The sequence below is a fragment of the Acromyrmex echinatior genome, chromosome 16 (genome assembly GCF_024713525.1).
Source record: "Acromyrmex echinatior isolate Ae372 chromosome 16, ASM2471352v2, whole genome shotgun sequence".
Classification (NCBI taxonomy): Eukaryota; Metazoa; Arthropoda; class Insecta; order Hymenoptera; family Formicidae; genus Acromyrmex; species Acromyrmex echinatior.
In genome coordinates this window covers 3,519,628-3,540,180 of record NC_141867.1, presented here as the reverse complement: position 1 = coordinate 3,540,180, position 20,553 = coordinate 3,519,628, and the positions used below count along the sequence as shown (strand labels likewise).

The window sequence follows — 20,553 nt, the reverse complement described above, 5'->3', positions numbered from 1 at the left end:
TTTTGTTCTCGCAATTCATATATGTATATATATATATATATATATATATATATATATATATATATATATTAGTGTATGGCGAAACTTGTCGTATTACATATAATTACAATCCGCTTGCGCAAAATGACCACGTAAGGAATTAATTCCGAGGTGGCGCTTAAACTAACTTCAAAAATTTGCATAGGAGACTCAGTCGTGCGCGCGTCTCGCACTTGGTTACTAATGTGAATTACAGTATATTCTAATTCACGCCGCAAGCCCGTTGCATTTGCGTTGGATGTAAATTGCAACGATATCGAGCATTATGAAAGCCTTGAAGAACTCATTTTCGTGGATTACAGCGGTCGCTTCTCGCGTATCATCCCAATCCGGTTGTAATCCGTAAGGTCTCTCGGTTTTGCACGGTTAATTTACACAGTAATTGCAGTTACAGATGATGGATTTACCGCTAACTGTGTATTGAATTAACGACTGAGTAATTAATTTCGCGTTAGCTACGTTATCGAGATGAAAATCGCACAGATGCAAACGCGTGACTTAACATTTTACGCGCTCGTAAAATCGAAACGAGTTTATTGCGACCGTTTGCGGATTTATTAAATGGCCATCAAAATTGATTCAACACATTGTAAATTCTTCGTTGATTAGTGCTTCACACGTCACATAATTAAACCTTTCTTTGAAACAAAAAAAATAGAAATAGATGCAGAATTATGACATAATTAAAATAGTTAACTATAATATAAAAATATCATCAAGCATAAAAAATATCGCGACACGAAGTAGTCAATCCTCCGAAGCTAATGATGGATTTATTGCACTTACTTAATTATAAATCTCGAAATCGTAAATGTCAAGCAATTCAATTTTCTTTATATTTCATCTATGAATTTAGACTATTCTTATTAACTTTACAGGATAGAAAAGCCATTGCAGTGGTGTTAAAATAGTCTTATATTTTGAGGCAAAAAATAAAAAATAATGAATTATAATAAATTTTACTCAAGGAAAGATATAAAATTTAAAAAATAGACTCCGACTTCTCTCTCTCTCTCTTTAAGGGTTCAAATATAATTAGGTAGTATTCACTTTTTATGTCATCCTTTAAATTAATTAATCCGTTTTAATTAACATAAATGAAATATCTTATAGACTCAGCGACAGTAATTATATTACATTTTGGCATCAGCTCTGGAGACTTAATACCCGTTTCCTGCACTAATGTAAATCAACTTTAATTTCGGTTTAATTTACTCTTCATCTTTTTCAGAATTAAAAACAGATGAAGAATAAGTTGAACCGAAATTAAAGTTAATTTATGTTGGTCGAAACAGGCATAATAGATGCTATAATACAAGGATAATACATCTCAAATAAATTGACCGTCGTTTTAACAGGATATTAATATTCATGCTTTCATCAGACTTGATATCGTATTGATATCGTAAGAATCCAAAAATCGACTTAAAAAGAAAATCCAATAATAAAGACCTCTTATATTGAAGTAATAAGCGTCTGTCGAGGCACGTACGAAATTTCTGCAGCAATCGGAAACATATTCCATGCATCTGTTCCATCCCGCTCACGTAGTCATAACACGTATGTCATCAGACGGATCTGATTAGGATCTCGGCAAATGGGTACGCCACTATCCTTTTAGCCACGCAATTCTAACACAACAGAGCGTTGTAACTTCATTCAAATTTGAGCCCGAACAAAACGCTCCAGCTATAATGAGAGTCTGCGCTTTCCAAGTTTACATTATGCCATGTGTTTTATATATTTGAATTATGGAATATGTATATAGACTCTCAGGCTTTTTCTCGATAAAACATATTTAAATATCAGACAAAAATAATACTATCCGACGTCGGAAGTATAATGAGTCTTAATTATGTAAAGTTAGTCATTTAACAAATAAAATTTTAAATGAGTATAAATATGTACCCGCAAAACGGATAGTTTCTGCGTAGAAAGTACCCATGGAAACCTCAAAAATATTATAAATAAATCATAAAATTGTAACATTAAAAATAGTTTTATTAGCCATATAGAGAAATATATATTTAGATTGCTGGACTCGAGGATGTTTGATTTCTAGAAATCAATTATGTATTGATTAAAGAGAGGTTTGATAATTATAAGTTTTCGTTATTAAGGGAATAGACAGCTGTTTTTATACTTAGTGGTGAAAAAATATGAATTATTATAAAATGAATATTATTTAAAATGGATATTTCCTCTCTTTTCTAATATCTTTTTACTTTCTTTTTCAATAATTATGCTTTACAAACTTTTGAATATGCAATTCCATCGAAAACCCATAATAAAAAAGCGTTTTATTAACATTTTCATTTTTCAGAAATATTGGCATAATAAACTACTTAACATGCTTATTCTGTTTATAATATTTGTTTGGTTTCTACAACACTTACTTTTTTTTTAAATTGAGAATAACTCCATATTCGTAATATTCTCAAATAGTAATAAATTGAAAAACAATAATATATAATTGCTGTATATTAATAATAGCGATTTTTAGATAATTAGGATAGTAAAAATACTTTAGGTGATCGTTTACATAAAAAATCAAGCTGACTATTCTCGTTAACGAGTAAGTACTTAAAGTAACATTATCATAGCGGGACGTACACTTGACATAATTAACAAAATTTGTCCTCCGACATTTATCGATTCCAAAAAGTCTATTAAGCGTCCAGAAACTCGCGATGTTAACGACCGCGATCGGCAGATTATTATCGCGCGATTTAATAATTGATTTAGGAAATGGTCGTTACTTCATCTAGGACCGTTATTAGCTCGGTCAAGCGTGGACGAAGTTTATGATATGAACGACGATGAATAATAGCGCTACGGAAAATCGTTAGTTCACCGTTAATGGCATGACCTCGCTAGGAAATCCTGCCGGTAAACACTCGTAAACTGGATTCGTTCGCCCATCTCGATAATGGATATCGAATCGCGCGCACTGCTCTGCGAAAATTCTGTCATCGTGTATCGGAGCGTGTGAACGATAGCATGTGAACATCCAGAGTGAAGCTCGCGTGACAAAATATATTCGCGAATGACGAAAATAATTTTGAATATACATATACATAAACATATATTTATAAATGTATTAACATGGATGATTGTAAATATGTATTATTATATAGAAATACGTACGCTAATGCTTTTTTAACTATAATATGGCTTAAATAACAATGATTCTTATCGATATCTCTCATCCACAAATCCGTAATAATTTTGTAATCCTCCCCTTTGATTCATATCGGAACATTTATTTGATAATATAAAATAATATGACAATTTACTCTTTTTTAAACAGAAATTTATTTCCGTGCCAATGTATTTGCAAGTTAGGGATTCGAACTATACTTATATAGATATGCGCATTATAATAATACGGATATTGAGATTCACACAACAGCTCTAGTATTTCTATTATTTATACGCAAAAAGCTAGTCCGCGTGTTAGGATAAACGTTACGCTGACAGATCAAAGCAGAGCCAGTAGTAGAGCGTAGCGATATCATGTGCTAATACCATGCATTAGTTGAAATTGTTAGCTATGGAGCAAATAGAGTTTCGGGTCTTTTACTGAGCGAACCACTCACGAGACATTGAATTAAATATTGTTTTATTTCACTTTGTTATAATGTGTTTTTTGTTCACCATTACTTGCTCGATATAATAGTCGTATTAGGCATATGATACAGTAATAATTCTTTAATTAAGCAGATATTGCGAATTATTGCAAACTTTTGTGAACACTAATTTGAAATTTTTAGACGCACGTTATTGTGGAAATACGAAAAGAAAAATTCAATTTACTTCAAGAGGATAGTCTTTGAATTTTTAATCCCCTTGGTGTGCAATATTTGATGCCGAGTGACTCATATCTGAAAGGTTATAAATAAATTGAAACACATAATTCTAAGGAAAACGAATCAAGAGTTAATGACGAGGTATCAGTGATCCCATTGAATAGTTGCGTAATTGAAAATAATGAGTTAACAATGAGTTAACAATAATTAACGTTTTTCACGAATCGCAAATTCCAGCGATTGATTTAATTAGTACAAAACCTGATCGTGTGTGCTAAACTGATCGTATGTGCTAAACTGTCATAAAATTCGCAAGTGTGATGAATTTGGATGCCAGTGAATTCAGAGATAATACAAAGAAAACTCGGCATTTCAAATGAAAATATTAACAAGAAGAAAATATAGTGGACTCTTTGCAAATTTTAATCTTTATTTTAGTAAGATGAATAATCCACATCGAAAATAAATTATGCTGTGTTCAAATGTTTTATTGAATGGATCTTGTAACAACATGTATCTTGTATAAATTAATATATTAAATGATTCTGACATATACTTTAACTTTAACAATTTTAGAAAGGTTATATATTTTTGATATAGCGTTATAACATATTAAAAAAAAAATTGTATATATAAATGTTACAACCAGTTACTTCATGTGCCTAGTTTTTCGAAAAGAAGAAATGTACAAGATACGAATTACTTAAATGTTTGTACTAAGGGTTAATTATGCATAAAATCATTTATTTATTCTTTATTAAAATCATTAATAAAAAGGAACGCAATATTTATGCTATTGACAATTAAATATAACTAAATTCCAATAAAAAATAATATCATTATACAATAATGGCACATTATTTATATTATTTAACGAAGGAAATCAAATGCAAGTTCGATAAAAAAAATTCAGATATTTTTATCGCATAATTGAAAAAAATAGAAACGAAAAATTTAAAAAATACATATATATTATATACAGGATGTCATTAAAGTACGGCACCACTCATTCTGAACAGGTAGAGCGGACTAAATTGAATCGAAAAGTCCTCTATCATTTTCCGATTTTTCGCAATTGGTTAACAAGATAGCAATTACTAAAAATCGCTAAATATTGGTTTTCAATTATTTTTTACTCAAATACTTTACAGAAAAATAGCACAGATAAAAATGGTTTATTTTCTTCTTATAAAATTCTGAGAATTTTTAGAATTTTTTCAGAATTTTTTAATATCATATTTTCTCATAGTGATAAAAATAAGAAAATGCAGTACTAAAAAATTGATAAAAAAATATAATTATAATAATATAATTATAATTATTAAAAAATTCTTAAGTTTTATGAGAAGAAAATGAATGATTTTTATCTCTTACAATTTTTCTATGAAGTTCATAGTATTTGAGTAAAAAATTATTGAAAAACAATATTTAACGATTTTTAATAATTATAATTATATTAATATTTCATTAACCATTGCGAAAATCGCAAAATGGTAAAGAACTTTTCGATTCAGTTTAGTCCATCCTGCTCAGAATGGGTTGTGTCGTATTTTAATGACACTCTGTATATACAACAAAAATTTTTCCATTCCTGATAGCCTTGTTGATAGACGATAAGAAATAATATATGTATGCATCATAACATAATTGCATATTGTTATAAACGTGCAATAAATATTAAAGGTCATCTGTAAATGTTATAATAAGGGTTGTTAATGATAACAAAATTTTAGCATTAGATGACGCTACTAGAATGTCCAAATAAAGAAATAGCTGATAAAGAAAGTAAACTCGTAAAAAATTTCAAATCAAATAATACCATTGACAACAGCGGAAGTTGTAATATTTTTATAGCAATATTCGAGAAATATTTATTCTGGGCACGAATGTTCATAAAAAATCTGGTAAAAATACGATAAGATATCCAAACATAATTATTCTTTACTTTCTAAATCTGAATCAGTGGATAACACCGATATCAGTGCTAAGTATACCGCTGGTTATCATGAATGAAATCTGAATTCCTAATCTATCTAATCTTTATTATGTGATCCAATTAACCTTGTTTTAGTGTATAAATTCAAAGAATATAGTAATAGAAGATTGAAATTAATGTTCAAATATCAGTATTTTAATTATACAAAATACAATGCTCACACATTCTTCTTTTTTTTTAGTTGAACTTCACTGATTCATATTTAGAGAGTAGTATGCCACTGGAAAATTAGTAACTATCCACTGATTCATATTTAGAGAGTATATATCAATCAATGATAAATTATTTTCAGTTTTTTAAATTACTGTTTTAACTAATAGTTGTTAATACGATTTTATCATTGCAAAATGAAATATTAATTTTAAAGTGGTACTCTTGCGCAAGACTGCAAAAAATTGCAAGGTATAGGTGGACTGAAATATTCATCTATTTGAGATCAGCTAACGTATCTTTCAAGTAAATTTCAATGTTTCGCTCTTAGTACAGTAAATCTACATGAAATAAACTTCCGCTATATGGAAATGGATTTAGCAGATATACGCGCGGGAAAAAATAGATTTGTTTTCTTCAACTACTGCTACGTAAAACTTGATTTTTAATATTTCAACATTATACATATTTAAACATATGTAAGATTAAAATTTATATTAAATACGTAAGAAAAAGAATTATATATATTCATAATTCTGTATTGCAAAAGTTTGATCTGCAAAAAATCTTGTCTCTTCAATATTCTTAAGAAAATTTAAGAATTTGTGAATTATACATATATATAAAAATAATTAATTGATATGTAAGCAAATAATAAACTATTTTGAAATTTTTACATAATCTTAATTTTTTTGTATAATCTTGGGCTAATTTTTATCTCCTAAATATAATTATCAAAACGGATAATTTCAACATAAAAAGCATGCAATATAGTTATTTATATGATGGCACGATTGCGATTTCAATGAAAATATTTATTTTTAGAAGTTAAGACAAAACATACGTCATTTGTTAAAGACTTTTTAAATTTTTCAGGCTATTGTAATTAATTCTTTCTCTATTATTTGTAAATAATAAAAATGTTATATATAAAAAATAAAGTCATGCGAAAATGAACAAACTGTAATTGGACAATTATAGAGTGTACTTACAGTCAGTATAAATTAAACATATTAGGGACAATATCTTTAGTGTGGTAAATAATTTCGACATAATAGAACAAAATAAAGTCAATAAATGAAGAAAAAAGAAATTAATGACATATTTGTTATATGATATATATGTATGAATATGTGTGGGTAATTTAGCAAGACTTTTTTTTTATATGATTTTTGTAAATTAATGTTAGACATATTTATAGAATGACGAGTAGGGGTATCTGTTAATTATAGCCTCATGGCAGTTTTTGCTATACGCGAGCAAATATAATACTGAGAGCCTTTGCACATTTGTGCCTTCAATAACTTTTCCGAATTATACATATATTTTATGCAAAATATTAACAGCTTTAACATTTTCATTCATAAGAAACTCAATCAATGTACACAATGAATTTGGACATTGCGTTGCGCAATGGAATACTATTTGTTCGTAAATTGCAACAACAGAAACAACTACTGCTGTGTCACAACTATGTATAGAAGTTAGCAAATACCTCACTTGTCACTCAATACGTCTATCATTGATTTTTCACACAAAAAAGTTTTGTTCATATTTGAACTACCCTTGTATAATAAAAAATATTAGTAAATATATAATAAAAAGAAACATCCAAGATAGGGATTTATAAATGGCTTAATGTTAGTCCAATGTCGGAAGCTGAAATTTCAATACTGTAAGATATTGTATGCCAATATTGATTCAGTATTAAGTTAAATCTGGCGCAATATCGATTGTCAATGTCACATCTATACTAGAATTTGATGTTTTCTTCAATATCATTTTGTATGCCATCCCAGTTAATTAATAATATAGGGCCAGTAACTTTCAGTAGTGTTCTCTCTCTCTCTCTCTCTCTCTCTCTCTCTCTCTCTCTCTCTCTCTCTCTCTCTCTCTCTCTCTCTCTCTCTCTCTCTCTCTCTCTCTCTCTCTCTCTCTCCCCCTCTCTTAAATTGTTCACCTATTTTTATCAAAGCCATTAATAAAAAAACAATATGAAAAATATTATTAATTATTATTAAGTATATTGAATTATATTAAAAAATAACGATTACATTATTATACAATAAAAGCGTATTTACGTTATTTAATAAAAAACGCAAAAACAAATACAAATTTTGATCTCAAGAAAATTAAAAAATATTTATTTCACATTTAAAAAATAAGAAAAATATAAGACAAAATAATATTACTTTCTGTTCTTGATGGCCTCGTTGATGAGATAACTATATCTTGCATGTTACTATGTACGTAAGTCATCTAAAACTGCCACTAATAATAATGCCATTTCGGATGAACTTTAATTGGACTACAATTATGATTATAAGTTATATAATATGGTTTTTTAAAAGCATTTTCACGTATTTTTGTAAAAAAGATATTTTGTAAAATAGCAAGCAGTCATTGTTTTACTCGTATTTGTGATATACGTGTCTACCGGTACAGTTCAACCATTGTTTTATAACCCACTGTTTTATTGTTGCAACCCAAAGAAGTCACAACAGACTTAGTTATCAAAAGACACATGTATTCAAAAATTTAGTAATTTGCACAGTTTATTGTATTCCATAAGCAAATACAGTTTGTTGTGAATATCAAAATGAAACATTAAGATAATCTACTTACAAAAATAGAGAAACTATCGAATGCGTCAGTGCAATGTTTTTCTAAAAATCTATTAACAGTTGTGAGATTTTAGCAATATCTTACTATATCTTTATTTTGACTATATTAAAAAGACTATAATTGCAGAGAAGATAAAATAATAACTCTACAGTAAGTATCTTTACAGTAAATATTTTATTAAACGGATACCTATGCAATATTTCTCTTGATATTCGAAATTCTAACCGCCAAGACAAACTCATATCTCGACAGCAAATCCCGTTCTGTACTCTGAACAATAAAACATTATTGTTTATAAGCTATTCGTTACGGTAAAAAATGGGACATTCTCTGTTTGCCCTACCAATTCTGTCCACGGCAATTGTGAGCTTTGGATTAGAAGTAAATGTTGTTCATAAAGGGAAACATTGTCAGTACGAATGGGAAAGTGAACAGCAGAAGGAAGACGCAATAAGTTCTGACGCTTACAGCTCCTACATGAGCATATTTATCGATGCAAAAAGAGTAAATAGTAAGTTGATAACAAATTATTTGAAAAAGTTGAAAGGATTTTGTTGAGAAATATTAATATTTTTATTAACGAAAATTTATTTTTAATTTTAAAAATAAAATCATATTACAATAAACATTTTGTCTTTTTTTCATAAATTTTTTAGTTACGAAGTTAAAATATATTTTAAATAAAGTAAGTTTTTACATAATAAAATTTTAAATACATTAACAATAAAAATTCAAAATTTTTATGAAAACTCTCATCGTAACCAATTTTACGTTTAATTGAATAAATACAATTAAATTATGATTATTATTTTTATTTTATATATATATATATATATACAAATATATATATATATATATATAAATGCTTTTTTAAAAATTATAATTTAATTATAATCTTTATATCTTTAAATATCAATTAAATTATAATATTCTAATAAAAAATATTTTAAATATATCAATAATAAGAAATTTTGTATGTGTACGAGTTCTGGACATAAGTACATGTTCAATCACTGGAATGTTTACTTTATATCTTTTAGTAGAAGATAAGTTCCATTCACAAACAAAATCCTTATAGATGGTAGAGTATTCGTTACTGCGCCAAGAGAAATTGACCCTAGTTCACCTGCCACTTTGGCGACAGTGACTGATAAGACAGGATCAAGAAGTCCACTTCTACATCCGTATCTGTCATGTGTTAGTGCTCAAGAAGTCGTGTACGACGTATAGATATAAAGCGATAAACGAATAGCTAACACACTCCACGGCAATTCATATACAACATTAAAGCGAGGAAGGATGGAATGGCCTGCAACGTAATCTAAAAACGTGTACAATGCCTTTGATTTCGTCATCGCAACTTTTATCTTTGAAGTTTGAATCCATAAAAAGTAAACAAAATGTTTATAAAAATTGAAAAGGTCAAAAATTTTTTTTTTAATTTTGAAAAAAATTTTTATGATTTAATAATAATAATATCTTTATTGAGTGCAACTGTTAACATTAAATACTAAATAAATAATCATATTACAATAAATTTTGTCTTTTTTTCATAAATTTTTTAGTTACGAAGTTATAAAATATATTTTAGATAAAGTAAGTTTTTACATAATAAAATTTTAAACAATAAAAATTTAAAATTTTTATGAAAATTCATCGTATTTTTTTCAAAAAGCTTTTTAAAGCTTCGAAAGTCTACTTTAAAATGCTTATTTGTTTTTAGTCCACTGATATTTCAACCAAGAACAATGCTTCAAAATATAACAAAAATATTGAAAGAAATATAAATTTTTAATTTTATGTATTTTAGGAACAAAATATCATAGAAACGAAATTCAAATGCCAATTTAAAATTCTATTTTTCCTCTTTAAAATGTAATTTTCAAAAACTTCTCTTTCTGTTCACTGAAATACTTAAATTTGAATGAAATACAAGTACATTGCAAACAGTAAGTATAGTGCAAAAATAAAGTATTACGTTTTGTACATATTATCTTCTAATCTATACAATACCTTATCTTCTAATTTATACATGTTTATTTTATTAATAACTAACATAAATATTGAGTACCATCATTTTATTACAAAAGTAGCATTCCGTGTTTACATTTCCGTTCGTCATTATATGTACTGTATGTTATGTATGATTCGAAAAACTTTTAATGAGAGTGCACTTACAATGATACTTTATATGATAAAGCCTTTAAAAACACATACATACAACATTTTTATATATATTGTATAGAAAAAAATGATAAACGATCGTCATTCACATTTGCAATATACATATATGTCTAACTGTCTAATACTACAGGTATAGTTTAGTTATTTTACCTTGTTGTGTGTGTGTGATCCAAAAAGTCACAGACCTAATTACATTATTCGACAAAAGAAATCTCTTTTTAAACCATAAATCGGACAAGATAGTTCTTATAATTGCAAAAAACGGACCCGTTAACTGTCCATTTATATTGTATTTTTGAAAAAATTAAACTTAAAAGAGCAAAAAGATATTTTTTATATATTTAAAAATAGCTTCAAAATGTAATGTAATAGAGCAATTCTGCAAATACAGATTCGTTTTCCATACCAAAAGATCAATAAAATTAATTATTGTATTGGCTACTTTATGCAAAAATTGGCGATCAAAAATAACTCAAATAAAATAAAAATTACATAGTTAATTTCCTTTCCTCATAGCCTTGATGATAGAATAACATATTATACCGGGTGTTTCAGACCACCCCTTTATCTTCGCAGGGTAAGGTCCAATCGTAAGTGTTCAGACAAAAGAAGAAGAAATAATATGTCATTATGTATGCGTAATAAGTTATCTAAGTGTCATTACAGCCGAATCGAAAGATTAACTAATCTACAATTATAATAAGTTGTATAAAGGGGGTTTTTAAAAGCATTTGTGTATATTGTGAAAAAAAGGTATAAATAGCAAATAATCGTTACCTCACTCGCATTTGTGATATACGTGTCTATCGATACAGTTCAATTATATTATTTTATTGTTGCAACCCAAAAAGTCACAACTTAATTGCTAAAAGACACACATATGTTAACAAATTTATACAACTAATTTATACAACTTATTGCATGCTATAAGCAAATGCAATTTGTTGCGAAAAAATCAAACATGGAACATTAAAACTTTGAAAGCCTTTGTTACAATAAAAACAGAGAAACACCGGACATACCGTTTTTTTTCCGACAATCTGTTAACTTTTTGTAATTCAAGCAACATTTTACTGTAATATTTTCGCTGCAACTATATTAGAAGACTATAATTGCAGACAAAACAAAACAATAATTCTGCCGATATGGTAATTATACTTAATTAAAACATCTGTGCAATAATTAATTCTCTTGAAACTCGAAATTTTAATTCTTAAGACAGATTCGTATCCCAACAGTGAGTCTCATTTTGTACTTTGAACGGCACAGCATTATTTATCAGCTATCCGTTACGATAAAAAAAATAGGGCATTTTTTGTTTGTGTTAAATTAAACCATGCTAATTCTGTCGACGGCGATTATGAGCTTTGAACTCAAAGTAAATGTTCATAAATGGAAATATTGTGCATATAAATGGAAAAGTGAGCAGCAGAAGGAAGACGCGATAAATTCTTGCACTTGACCCTTGACATGTGTATGTTAATTAATGCAGATAAAGCAGAAGGTTAGATGCCAGATTATTCTTAAAAAAGTGTTGTAAAAGTTTTATTAAAAAATGAATATGAATATTTTTATTAGCGAAAGTTTAACTTACGATTATAAAATTTAACTAATACTTATATAGTCACTTTAAGAGTTTTACTTTTTATTAAAAAAAAAAATATATATATATATATATATATATTTCATATATTAGAAATTTTTTTCATTACTTTATGTTATTTACTATATATTAAAATTCAATCTAACAATAATTACGTTGTTGTTAACTAAAAATTATGTTTCAATACGGTTCGAATTCGATTTAAATTCGAACAAAGAAATTAAATTTGATTCAATTTGATTAAACATTAAAAAAATCTTGATTCGCACTTCTCTACTACGTATCTACACAATGATGAGCTTGATGTAAAAAATACAAGAAATTGAATTTTTACTTTCACTTCAGATTCAATGCAATCACATTGTCATTCTGGATAACGGCAAAATCGAATTCGATCAAATTTGTCTAAATCAACAATCCTGTTGATCTTTAATTTAAAGAACGATACACTAGTTAAAATAATTTACATCCCACTTGACATTGCGACTAATCGAACAGGTGCTGGACATTTAGCAACACCTATTGTTTATTATCCTAAAACATGCAAGCGGTTCCTAGATGAAATGATTGTGAGAACATTTTCTTTTAATAGTATACTTCATTATAATCACAGTATAATCTCAGTACGATAAAATTTCAGAATAAAATTGTGATAAAATTATTTCAGTCATACTGTTACCAAAAGATAAATTAATCAAAAGCTAACACGAATAGATGATTTTTTTTTAATGTTGTTAGCATATACAAAACAAAATATAATCTATTAAATTTTTGTATTATACTTTCTATTTTATATTATACTTTCTTCATTTTTTATTACTAAATGTCGCTTATATTATGCGAAAATATAAAATATTGATAGTATATATGTTAAGTATATATGTTAATGATCGATACCCATTCAACAATTCTCCCTTATATCTGCAATTTAAATGATTTAACACACACAAATATATATAGATATTTATAGCTGATATCCAAGGTTCCGGTTTAAATAGTTTATGACTCATCTAAAAAAAGTATATGCAGAATCGAATCTGATTTCGTGAATCGACGTGATGTTATTGTCTCTGTAGCAGGTCAAAATTTTACTTATACAGATGGTATCTCGAGTTTGACAGTCCTTGGCGATGGCAAGTACTTGCTTCTTAATGAACATTATTTTGACATTATTTTATTAACAGTGAACATTATTTAAATTATTTTAACATCATTTTATTACAAATGTTATAAATTTTTGTACCATTCATAATTTTTTTATTCATTACACTACGTAAAAAAATTAAAGGGATGGGATCACCTATTATATCTTTCAAAAATGGGAAGAGAGCAAAAAATGATTATAATGAGATGATTCAAAAACTTGAAATCTCTTTTCAGATCACTGCTCTAGATAAAGATCTGATTGAATTTTTATGAACATATACGGATACAAATAGATTCGTTAAATCTAAATATTTTATTATTTGTAAAAACTTTGCAAAGTTCCATAATAAATTAAAAATTATACACTAACTAGTTTATACTTTCCAAAAAAGTAAAGTTTTATCTTCGATTTGCATATTTATTGATTTTGAAGCAAAAAGCATTTTTTAACTTTGCCTGCTCATAAAAAAAGAGCAATAGCGCTCGATTGAAAACAAATAGAAAGGTTTAGATTTTCTTTTTAAGATACATATATATATTTTTTTCAATATAAACTTTTCTTATGTAAACTTCGCTTAAATGTGGCACTAAAAATTCAATATTGGTTCATATATTTACCACACGTTGCTCTTCATTAGATAAATTTTCCAGTAAAAACGTTATTTTTTCGCTTAACAAGTAAATTGGATACTAAGGCAACTGATTGTGCTCCTTGTCAATATTTCCTATTCAAGAACAGTGACGTCACGTGCACGTCATGTACACATAACATTGCATATGCAACATCAAATATGCATAACAGACGTTTTGATATTATCGCCAAGGATGGCTGCCACAACGCCCGTCTCTTTTTCATTTAAGCAATCTAATACATTTACGCACGCAACTAACAGTGAAACTTAGAAAATTGTCTTGCAAATAATCAATTTCACTGATTCCTATGATCTTTTCACATCGCATTATAAATATTTTAGATCTTTATTATGCTTCTTTATCGAAAAATAAAATCTATAAAGTAAAAATAAAGATGCTACTAAAATGTCCAAATAAAAAAGAAGCTAACACAAAAATAGTAAACTTGTGAAAAGAATTGCAAACCCAATATTATTGATAACAATAGGAACATGTAATATTTTACAGCAATGTTCAGAATATGTCTATACTAGGTACAAATATTTATAAAAAGTCTGATGAAAATACGATAAGATATCCAAATATAATTGTTATTTACATATCAATCGATAATAAATTATTTTGAATTCTATTAACGATTGTTGTATCTAATAATTGTTAGTATTATTTTAATGTTGTAAAACGAAATATTAATTATAAGGTGATACTTGCGCAAGATTCCAAAAAATTGCAATTTATATCTGGGCTGAAATATTCAAGCTACTGGGACCAGCTAACGTATTTTTCAGATAGATATCAGCGTTTTGTTCTTGGTACAGTGAACCTTAACGAAATACACTTCCGCTATATGGAAATGGATTTAGTAGCATACGCGAAAAAAACAGATTTGTTTTCTAAAACCAAGACTACCAAGTCTTTGTTTTCAATATTTTAACATATGTAGATATGATTTAAATTTACATATAAAATGCTTGTTATACAATTCAGATGAAACAAAAAAATAGATTTACGATTATAAAAAAAAAGCAATATGATTTTATACAGATATATTTATTCTTTTATTGGCAAATGTTTACGGTTTAATTAATTGACATATCAGCAAATAATATCATAAATTACTTTGAAAGAGTTATGTAAATACATATAATCTTTATCTAATGCTATTTTCTGAATATAATCTCATAAAAATGAATTATTTCGACATAAATAGCATAATATATTAATAACATCATAAATTGTCATTTCAACACAAATATATAGATATTAAAGCTCCAGAAGCTAAGATAAAACAAAGATTATAAATATTTTTATATAATATTTTTGCGATATTTTTTATTAATATTTTTCAAATGCTAGCGATATTAGATTTAATTCATACAGATCGTTATCACACATGCTAACCGATACTATAAAATTCGAATCTTTTGCAAGTGTAACAAATTCAAGCATGAGCGAGTTCGGAACAATACAAAGGAAACTCAGAAACCCGGTGAAGAAAGCAATCGTCGCGCAATGCAGGGAGATCAGGAGGAAAGGAAAACGCCGGAAGTGAACAGGACACGGAAACGGTGGTTCTCGCCCCAAATTCCGTTCGTTCACAAGCAAAGAGAAAATCCAGGATGGTGGTTTTGCATTCATCGAGATGATCTCGAGGTAGCTCGCAGAAGAAAATTGCAAGGAAACCAATTCGTTGGTAGATTTTCTGTTTTTTCCCTGCCGTTTTCTTCACGAATAAATTGAAAGGAATCGGAAATTATCGGGTAACCGCGATTAATCCGAAGCAATCTAACGTAAAAAGTCATACGTAACAATTTTTTCAGCATTTTTTTCTTTCTTCTAATAGGAATTTTCTATCATTCCAAACGTTCGCTAATATATAGAACAATTTCAAAACTTTCTCATTGTCCGTTTTATCAGTTATCGATACTGTAATGAACTTGCAATCTACTTTTCATCAAAATTTTATAAAAGATTTTCAATTCTTATAATCTTCGTCAATTTCAAACATCAATGCGTTAATTTTAATATTTTAAATCATTTAAAACTTAATTTAAGTTCGTTGAAATATAAAAAATGATTTTGTTATCCATTGATGCTATTCAAGGTTAATTTATCATAAAGATTTTTAATATAAAATGATTAATAATAAAATTTTTCGATATCCAAAGATAATATGTTCACTTTATATCAATTATATCGTATGCTATAAATAACAAATTTTATTCAATTTATAACAATATATTTTAAAAAGATATTTCCCAATTATAAAAAATATGTGGCATATTAATGCAATACAGCATTCAATAAATTAAACAATTTGACTTCAATATCACAAATTCTGTTCCTGGAATTTTGACGGTTTTGATTTGTGCTTTAATAAAATTACTGTCAGAATTATTCATATCAATCGCAATCAGAATAATATATGTAAGGATCCAATAAACGTGGCTTTATTTCTTGTCGAGCATTATTTGCGCAAAGTACTCGCGAATCTCTTTAACTATACATTTTTCATCTACTCGGCATTTTCTTCCGTAATTTCGCGAAAAGTAGGTTGAATACAAGCTGCAATCATCTCGGGGTGCATCGTCTTGGAGCGATTGCACCATCTGACTCTGCGGCTTTGATTACACAGATGTTCGCAAATAAATATGAAATACAACGAAAGTAAACCGCATTATCTCCACTAACGAAAATTTCGTCCGAATTATAAAATACTTATACATGTATTTGCGGGCTAAGGTGTAAAACTTAAGCTTTAAATCGTAAGAAATCATAGTTACCAGAGAAAGGTTTCTTCAATTTAAAGAAATATTTCGTTGCTATACGGTCAATGATTTTCAAATCATGATTTGAACGTTATTTCTTGAATTTGAACATAATTTCTTTAAATTAAATAAATTTTATTTTATTTTAAAAAAATGTTTAAATCAAAGAAATGATGTTCACAAATCAAAGAAATGTTTTCTTTGACCATATAGTAAAGAAACATTTCTTTAAATCGAAAAAACCTTTTCTCTGGGTGTTGATTATTCTCTTCAAATTTAACTGTAATTTGTGATAATTTTGTACGGTTTAAGATTTAAAGCTTAAATTTTATACCTTAAAATTTTATTATTGACGCGTTTATAATCTCGTTATAATGTCGTTTAGAAGGCAATTTCCACAATAGATAGTATTGACAGTAATTCTAGATATAAAATAGAATAATGCCAACATTTAAACTTAACCAACTTAAAAAGTTGTCAATTTAGAAACAGGACAGAGATACAATTGTTTTAAATGTGATATGAGTTGCCTATATAATCCTCCTATATAATTAGTGAGTAAATAATATCTAAGATATTTATTAGACAATAAGATGTGATTTGCAAAGAACTGAAATGTACTTACTAACGAAATTTAATTGCACATTATATCATATCATCTTATAAATATATTATTTACGCACTAACAACCGCCAAGATTCATATAGACAATTTATACTTAATTTATTCTTGAAACCACAAAATTATTTTTATTTTAAATGTGTTTTTTAATCAATATTTAGTTTGCCTTGCAACAGAAATGTAATGTTTACACAATGATATTATCGTTTTAGTCAAAATATTATCAATACAATTATAAACATTAGTCAATGCAATTATAAATTTGTAAGTTTAAATTTTCATTTGCAGAATTTTTCTTTTTTTATCCCAATAATAACTTTTAACAAGCATAAAAGATCCAAGCATAAAAGAACTAAATTATTTAACAATGAATGTTCATGCATAGATATTCGTATATTTTAATACGATACATGCAAAGCGAAAAAGTTGCTTAATTTTTGCAGAAACGGTGAATAGCAGCCAACTTAAGGTAATTGAAAGTAATGTATAGCTATGACGAACAAAATTCTCAGTAGATTTTAAAAACAATAGAGAAGTAGAGAACACGCTTCTGAAATTGACAGATTACAAAGGGAAAAGCACAAAGCACCACAGTATTTTACACAGAAGCTACACCGCAAACTACACGCAAACTGCTCGCAAAAGTTAAATAATGAGAATAAACAGAAAAGTATGACCGTCCAAGAGCACTGTAAATTTTATTTTGTTAAAAAACACGATCTTTTCCATTCTCATTTTTACATATCTCATAACGACTGATGTGTAAAACTACTTCGAAACAAAAAAAGCATTTTATTCTCATCAATTATATCATAAGCACAGACGAAAATCTGTAAAAGACCTTTATTCATAATAGATTATTAACGTTATTTACAGAAGTCTCAAGCATTTCAGAAAACTTAGATTTCAAAATTAATCGTTTCTTATGTACTTCAACACAATAAAAGTTCTTTCACATAATTAGTCAAAACAATTTTATCCTTTTAAAAACAACCAAAGTTTTATTCTATACATTTATGCATTTAAAGATAAGAAAGAAAAAAATGCCGAAAGAATTATTCACAAAACCTTTAAAAACGTAAAAGATTACTAAACACACTGTTTAGTCCAAATCATCAAGAAAGGTTTTTTTCTTTATCTAGAAAAAGAGAGTGTTAAGTAAATGGAGAATGGATTTTCTAGCAAACACTCACCATTTCTCTATCCGTGTTTTAGCTAGGAGTAAATAGAGTATAACGAGTGTAATTACAAGAGTTACTCATTAATGAGGACGTCGCGTCGCTTCGTTGCTCTAAAAGCGTGACAGCATCGCGACAAAGTTTCACTAAAAAGAGACCCAAGCAACGGAAGATATTTTTATTATACACGGTTGGGCGAATCGTCCACTCGCGCAATGCAACCTTCATAAACCATCGCCAACCACGATCGCTGCCACGATGCATGATAACGATAACTCGTGGGTGTTCTGGCGTTTCGTTGCAGGCCAGCTCGTTGCGCGAGTCGTTCGCGGCCGTTTGCATGAAATTATCGTGGGCGCTTGCAAGTTTTACCGCTGGGATACAAAAAGCGACAGTATACTAACAAGTGCGCCACGCTAACTTGCGGCCAACTCGATGGTTTGTTTTCCGTAGAGGTACCTCTCCAGCGATTATCATTGTTTCTGTTGATAGCAAGTTTGTCGACCAATTTAAGACGAACTTTTTGTTGATTCATTTATAACTTCTTAACCATAAACATGAACTGTTTCAATACTAAATATACATAAGTATAGTATAGTTTTTAAATAGAGAAAATTTATTTAAACGAAGAAAATATTAGGACATAAAATAAAACATTCTTTTTTTAATATTTAATTAAAAGACAAAGACATAACATTACAATATATAATTATAAGTATAAAAATTACTATGAAAGGTTACATTTTAAAATCTGCTACGAATAAAAATTTATAAGATTCATGTAATAATAATATTTATTATGTTATTTGTCAATTTTTTTTTAAATAAATTACTACATTAATATTGCACTTTTATTACAATATTTTCTTCGTGTATGTATGTGAATCCCTAGATAAATTATACAGATAATAATTATAATATTGAATTAATTTCATATCGAAGCCAATCTCGAAACTCTTTCAATTTAATATTTTGACTGCCAAACTAATTTTAGCTTAATATAAAAATTTAGTGTATTATTTTAATATCTTTAATTTTTTAAATATTTGAAATAATTTGTATTAAGGTTTAATTAAAAATATTATTAAGCATCAAAATTCTTTGACTGAATATGGCCAATATCTTTGCTTATTTTTGTTCGATCAATTTTACTTATTATAATTTAAATTCAATCAAGTAATTTGTCGCGAACACAAATTGCAGAATAACGGTAAGACTCGGTACATAGAAAGTATAAAAAGGCGCGCTCGTAAATGCGGCAGAAACTTTAGCAATTAATTTTGTATCTGAGTGCACTTTATTCTACTACGCGATACTTAATTCACGAATGGCAGCGCCGAGATAAGGATTGTTTGCATTTAGAGCGGGAATGCATTACCATGTATAAACACGTGCGGGATACTTCCGTATTCGCGGTGCACTTGAGAAGAGTAGAAAGAAAGAAGGATTGAAAGAACGATATCGATTTTCAAATCCATCCTAAAGGGAAAACAGAGAAAAATAAATATGGAGATATACAAATCGCAATATTCAATAACTGTATATTTAGTAAACTGTAATATGGCGATCGATAACTGGATATATTTTATAATAAACAAAATAAGATACTTAATATCAAATTTAAAAATAAAGCGATATTTGTGTCAAGAGACACGATTTAACAAAGCATTTCAGCTACAATACACTGAATAGTAAAAACAATAAACGCGCGGTCGAAAAATGTAACTTGGAATTTACCGATCTGTTAACAGCGAACGCGTTAAATAGTCTCTGTGCTTTGCGATATAGTAGTTAATTACTG

General features: G+C 27.9%; 2 protein-coding genes across 9 annotated transcripts in view; both read left to right on the top strand.

Annotated features, from left to right (window-relative positions):
* Positions 1-20,553, top strand: part of LOC105143143 (limbic system-associated membrane protein) — a 245,856-nt gene that overhangs the window by 106,973 nt on the left and 118,330 nt on the right. The window lies entirely within an intron of this gene.
* On the top strand, positions 80-18,595 carry LOC105143142 (uncharacterized). The gene is made up of 2 exons (XM_011051203.2): positions 80-9,130; positions 9,698-18,595. The coding sequence occupies exons 1-2, from the start codon at positions 8,938-8,940 to the stop codon at positions 9,847-9,849; spliced, it is 345 nt and encodes a 114-aa protein (XP_011049505.1). The 5' UTR covers positions 80-8,937; the 3' UTR covers positions 9,850-18,595.

Coding starts and splice junctions, on each gene's coding strand:
- LOC105143142 (XM_011051203.2), top strand. CDS start 8,938: ATGGGACATTCTCTGTTTGCCCTACCAATTCTGTCCACGGCAATTGTG. Junction 9,131..9,697: donor CGATGCAAAAAGAGTAAATA/GTAAGTTGATAA, acceptor AAATCCTTATAG/ATGGTAGAGTATTCGTTACT.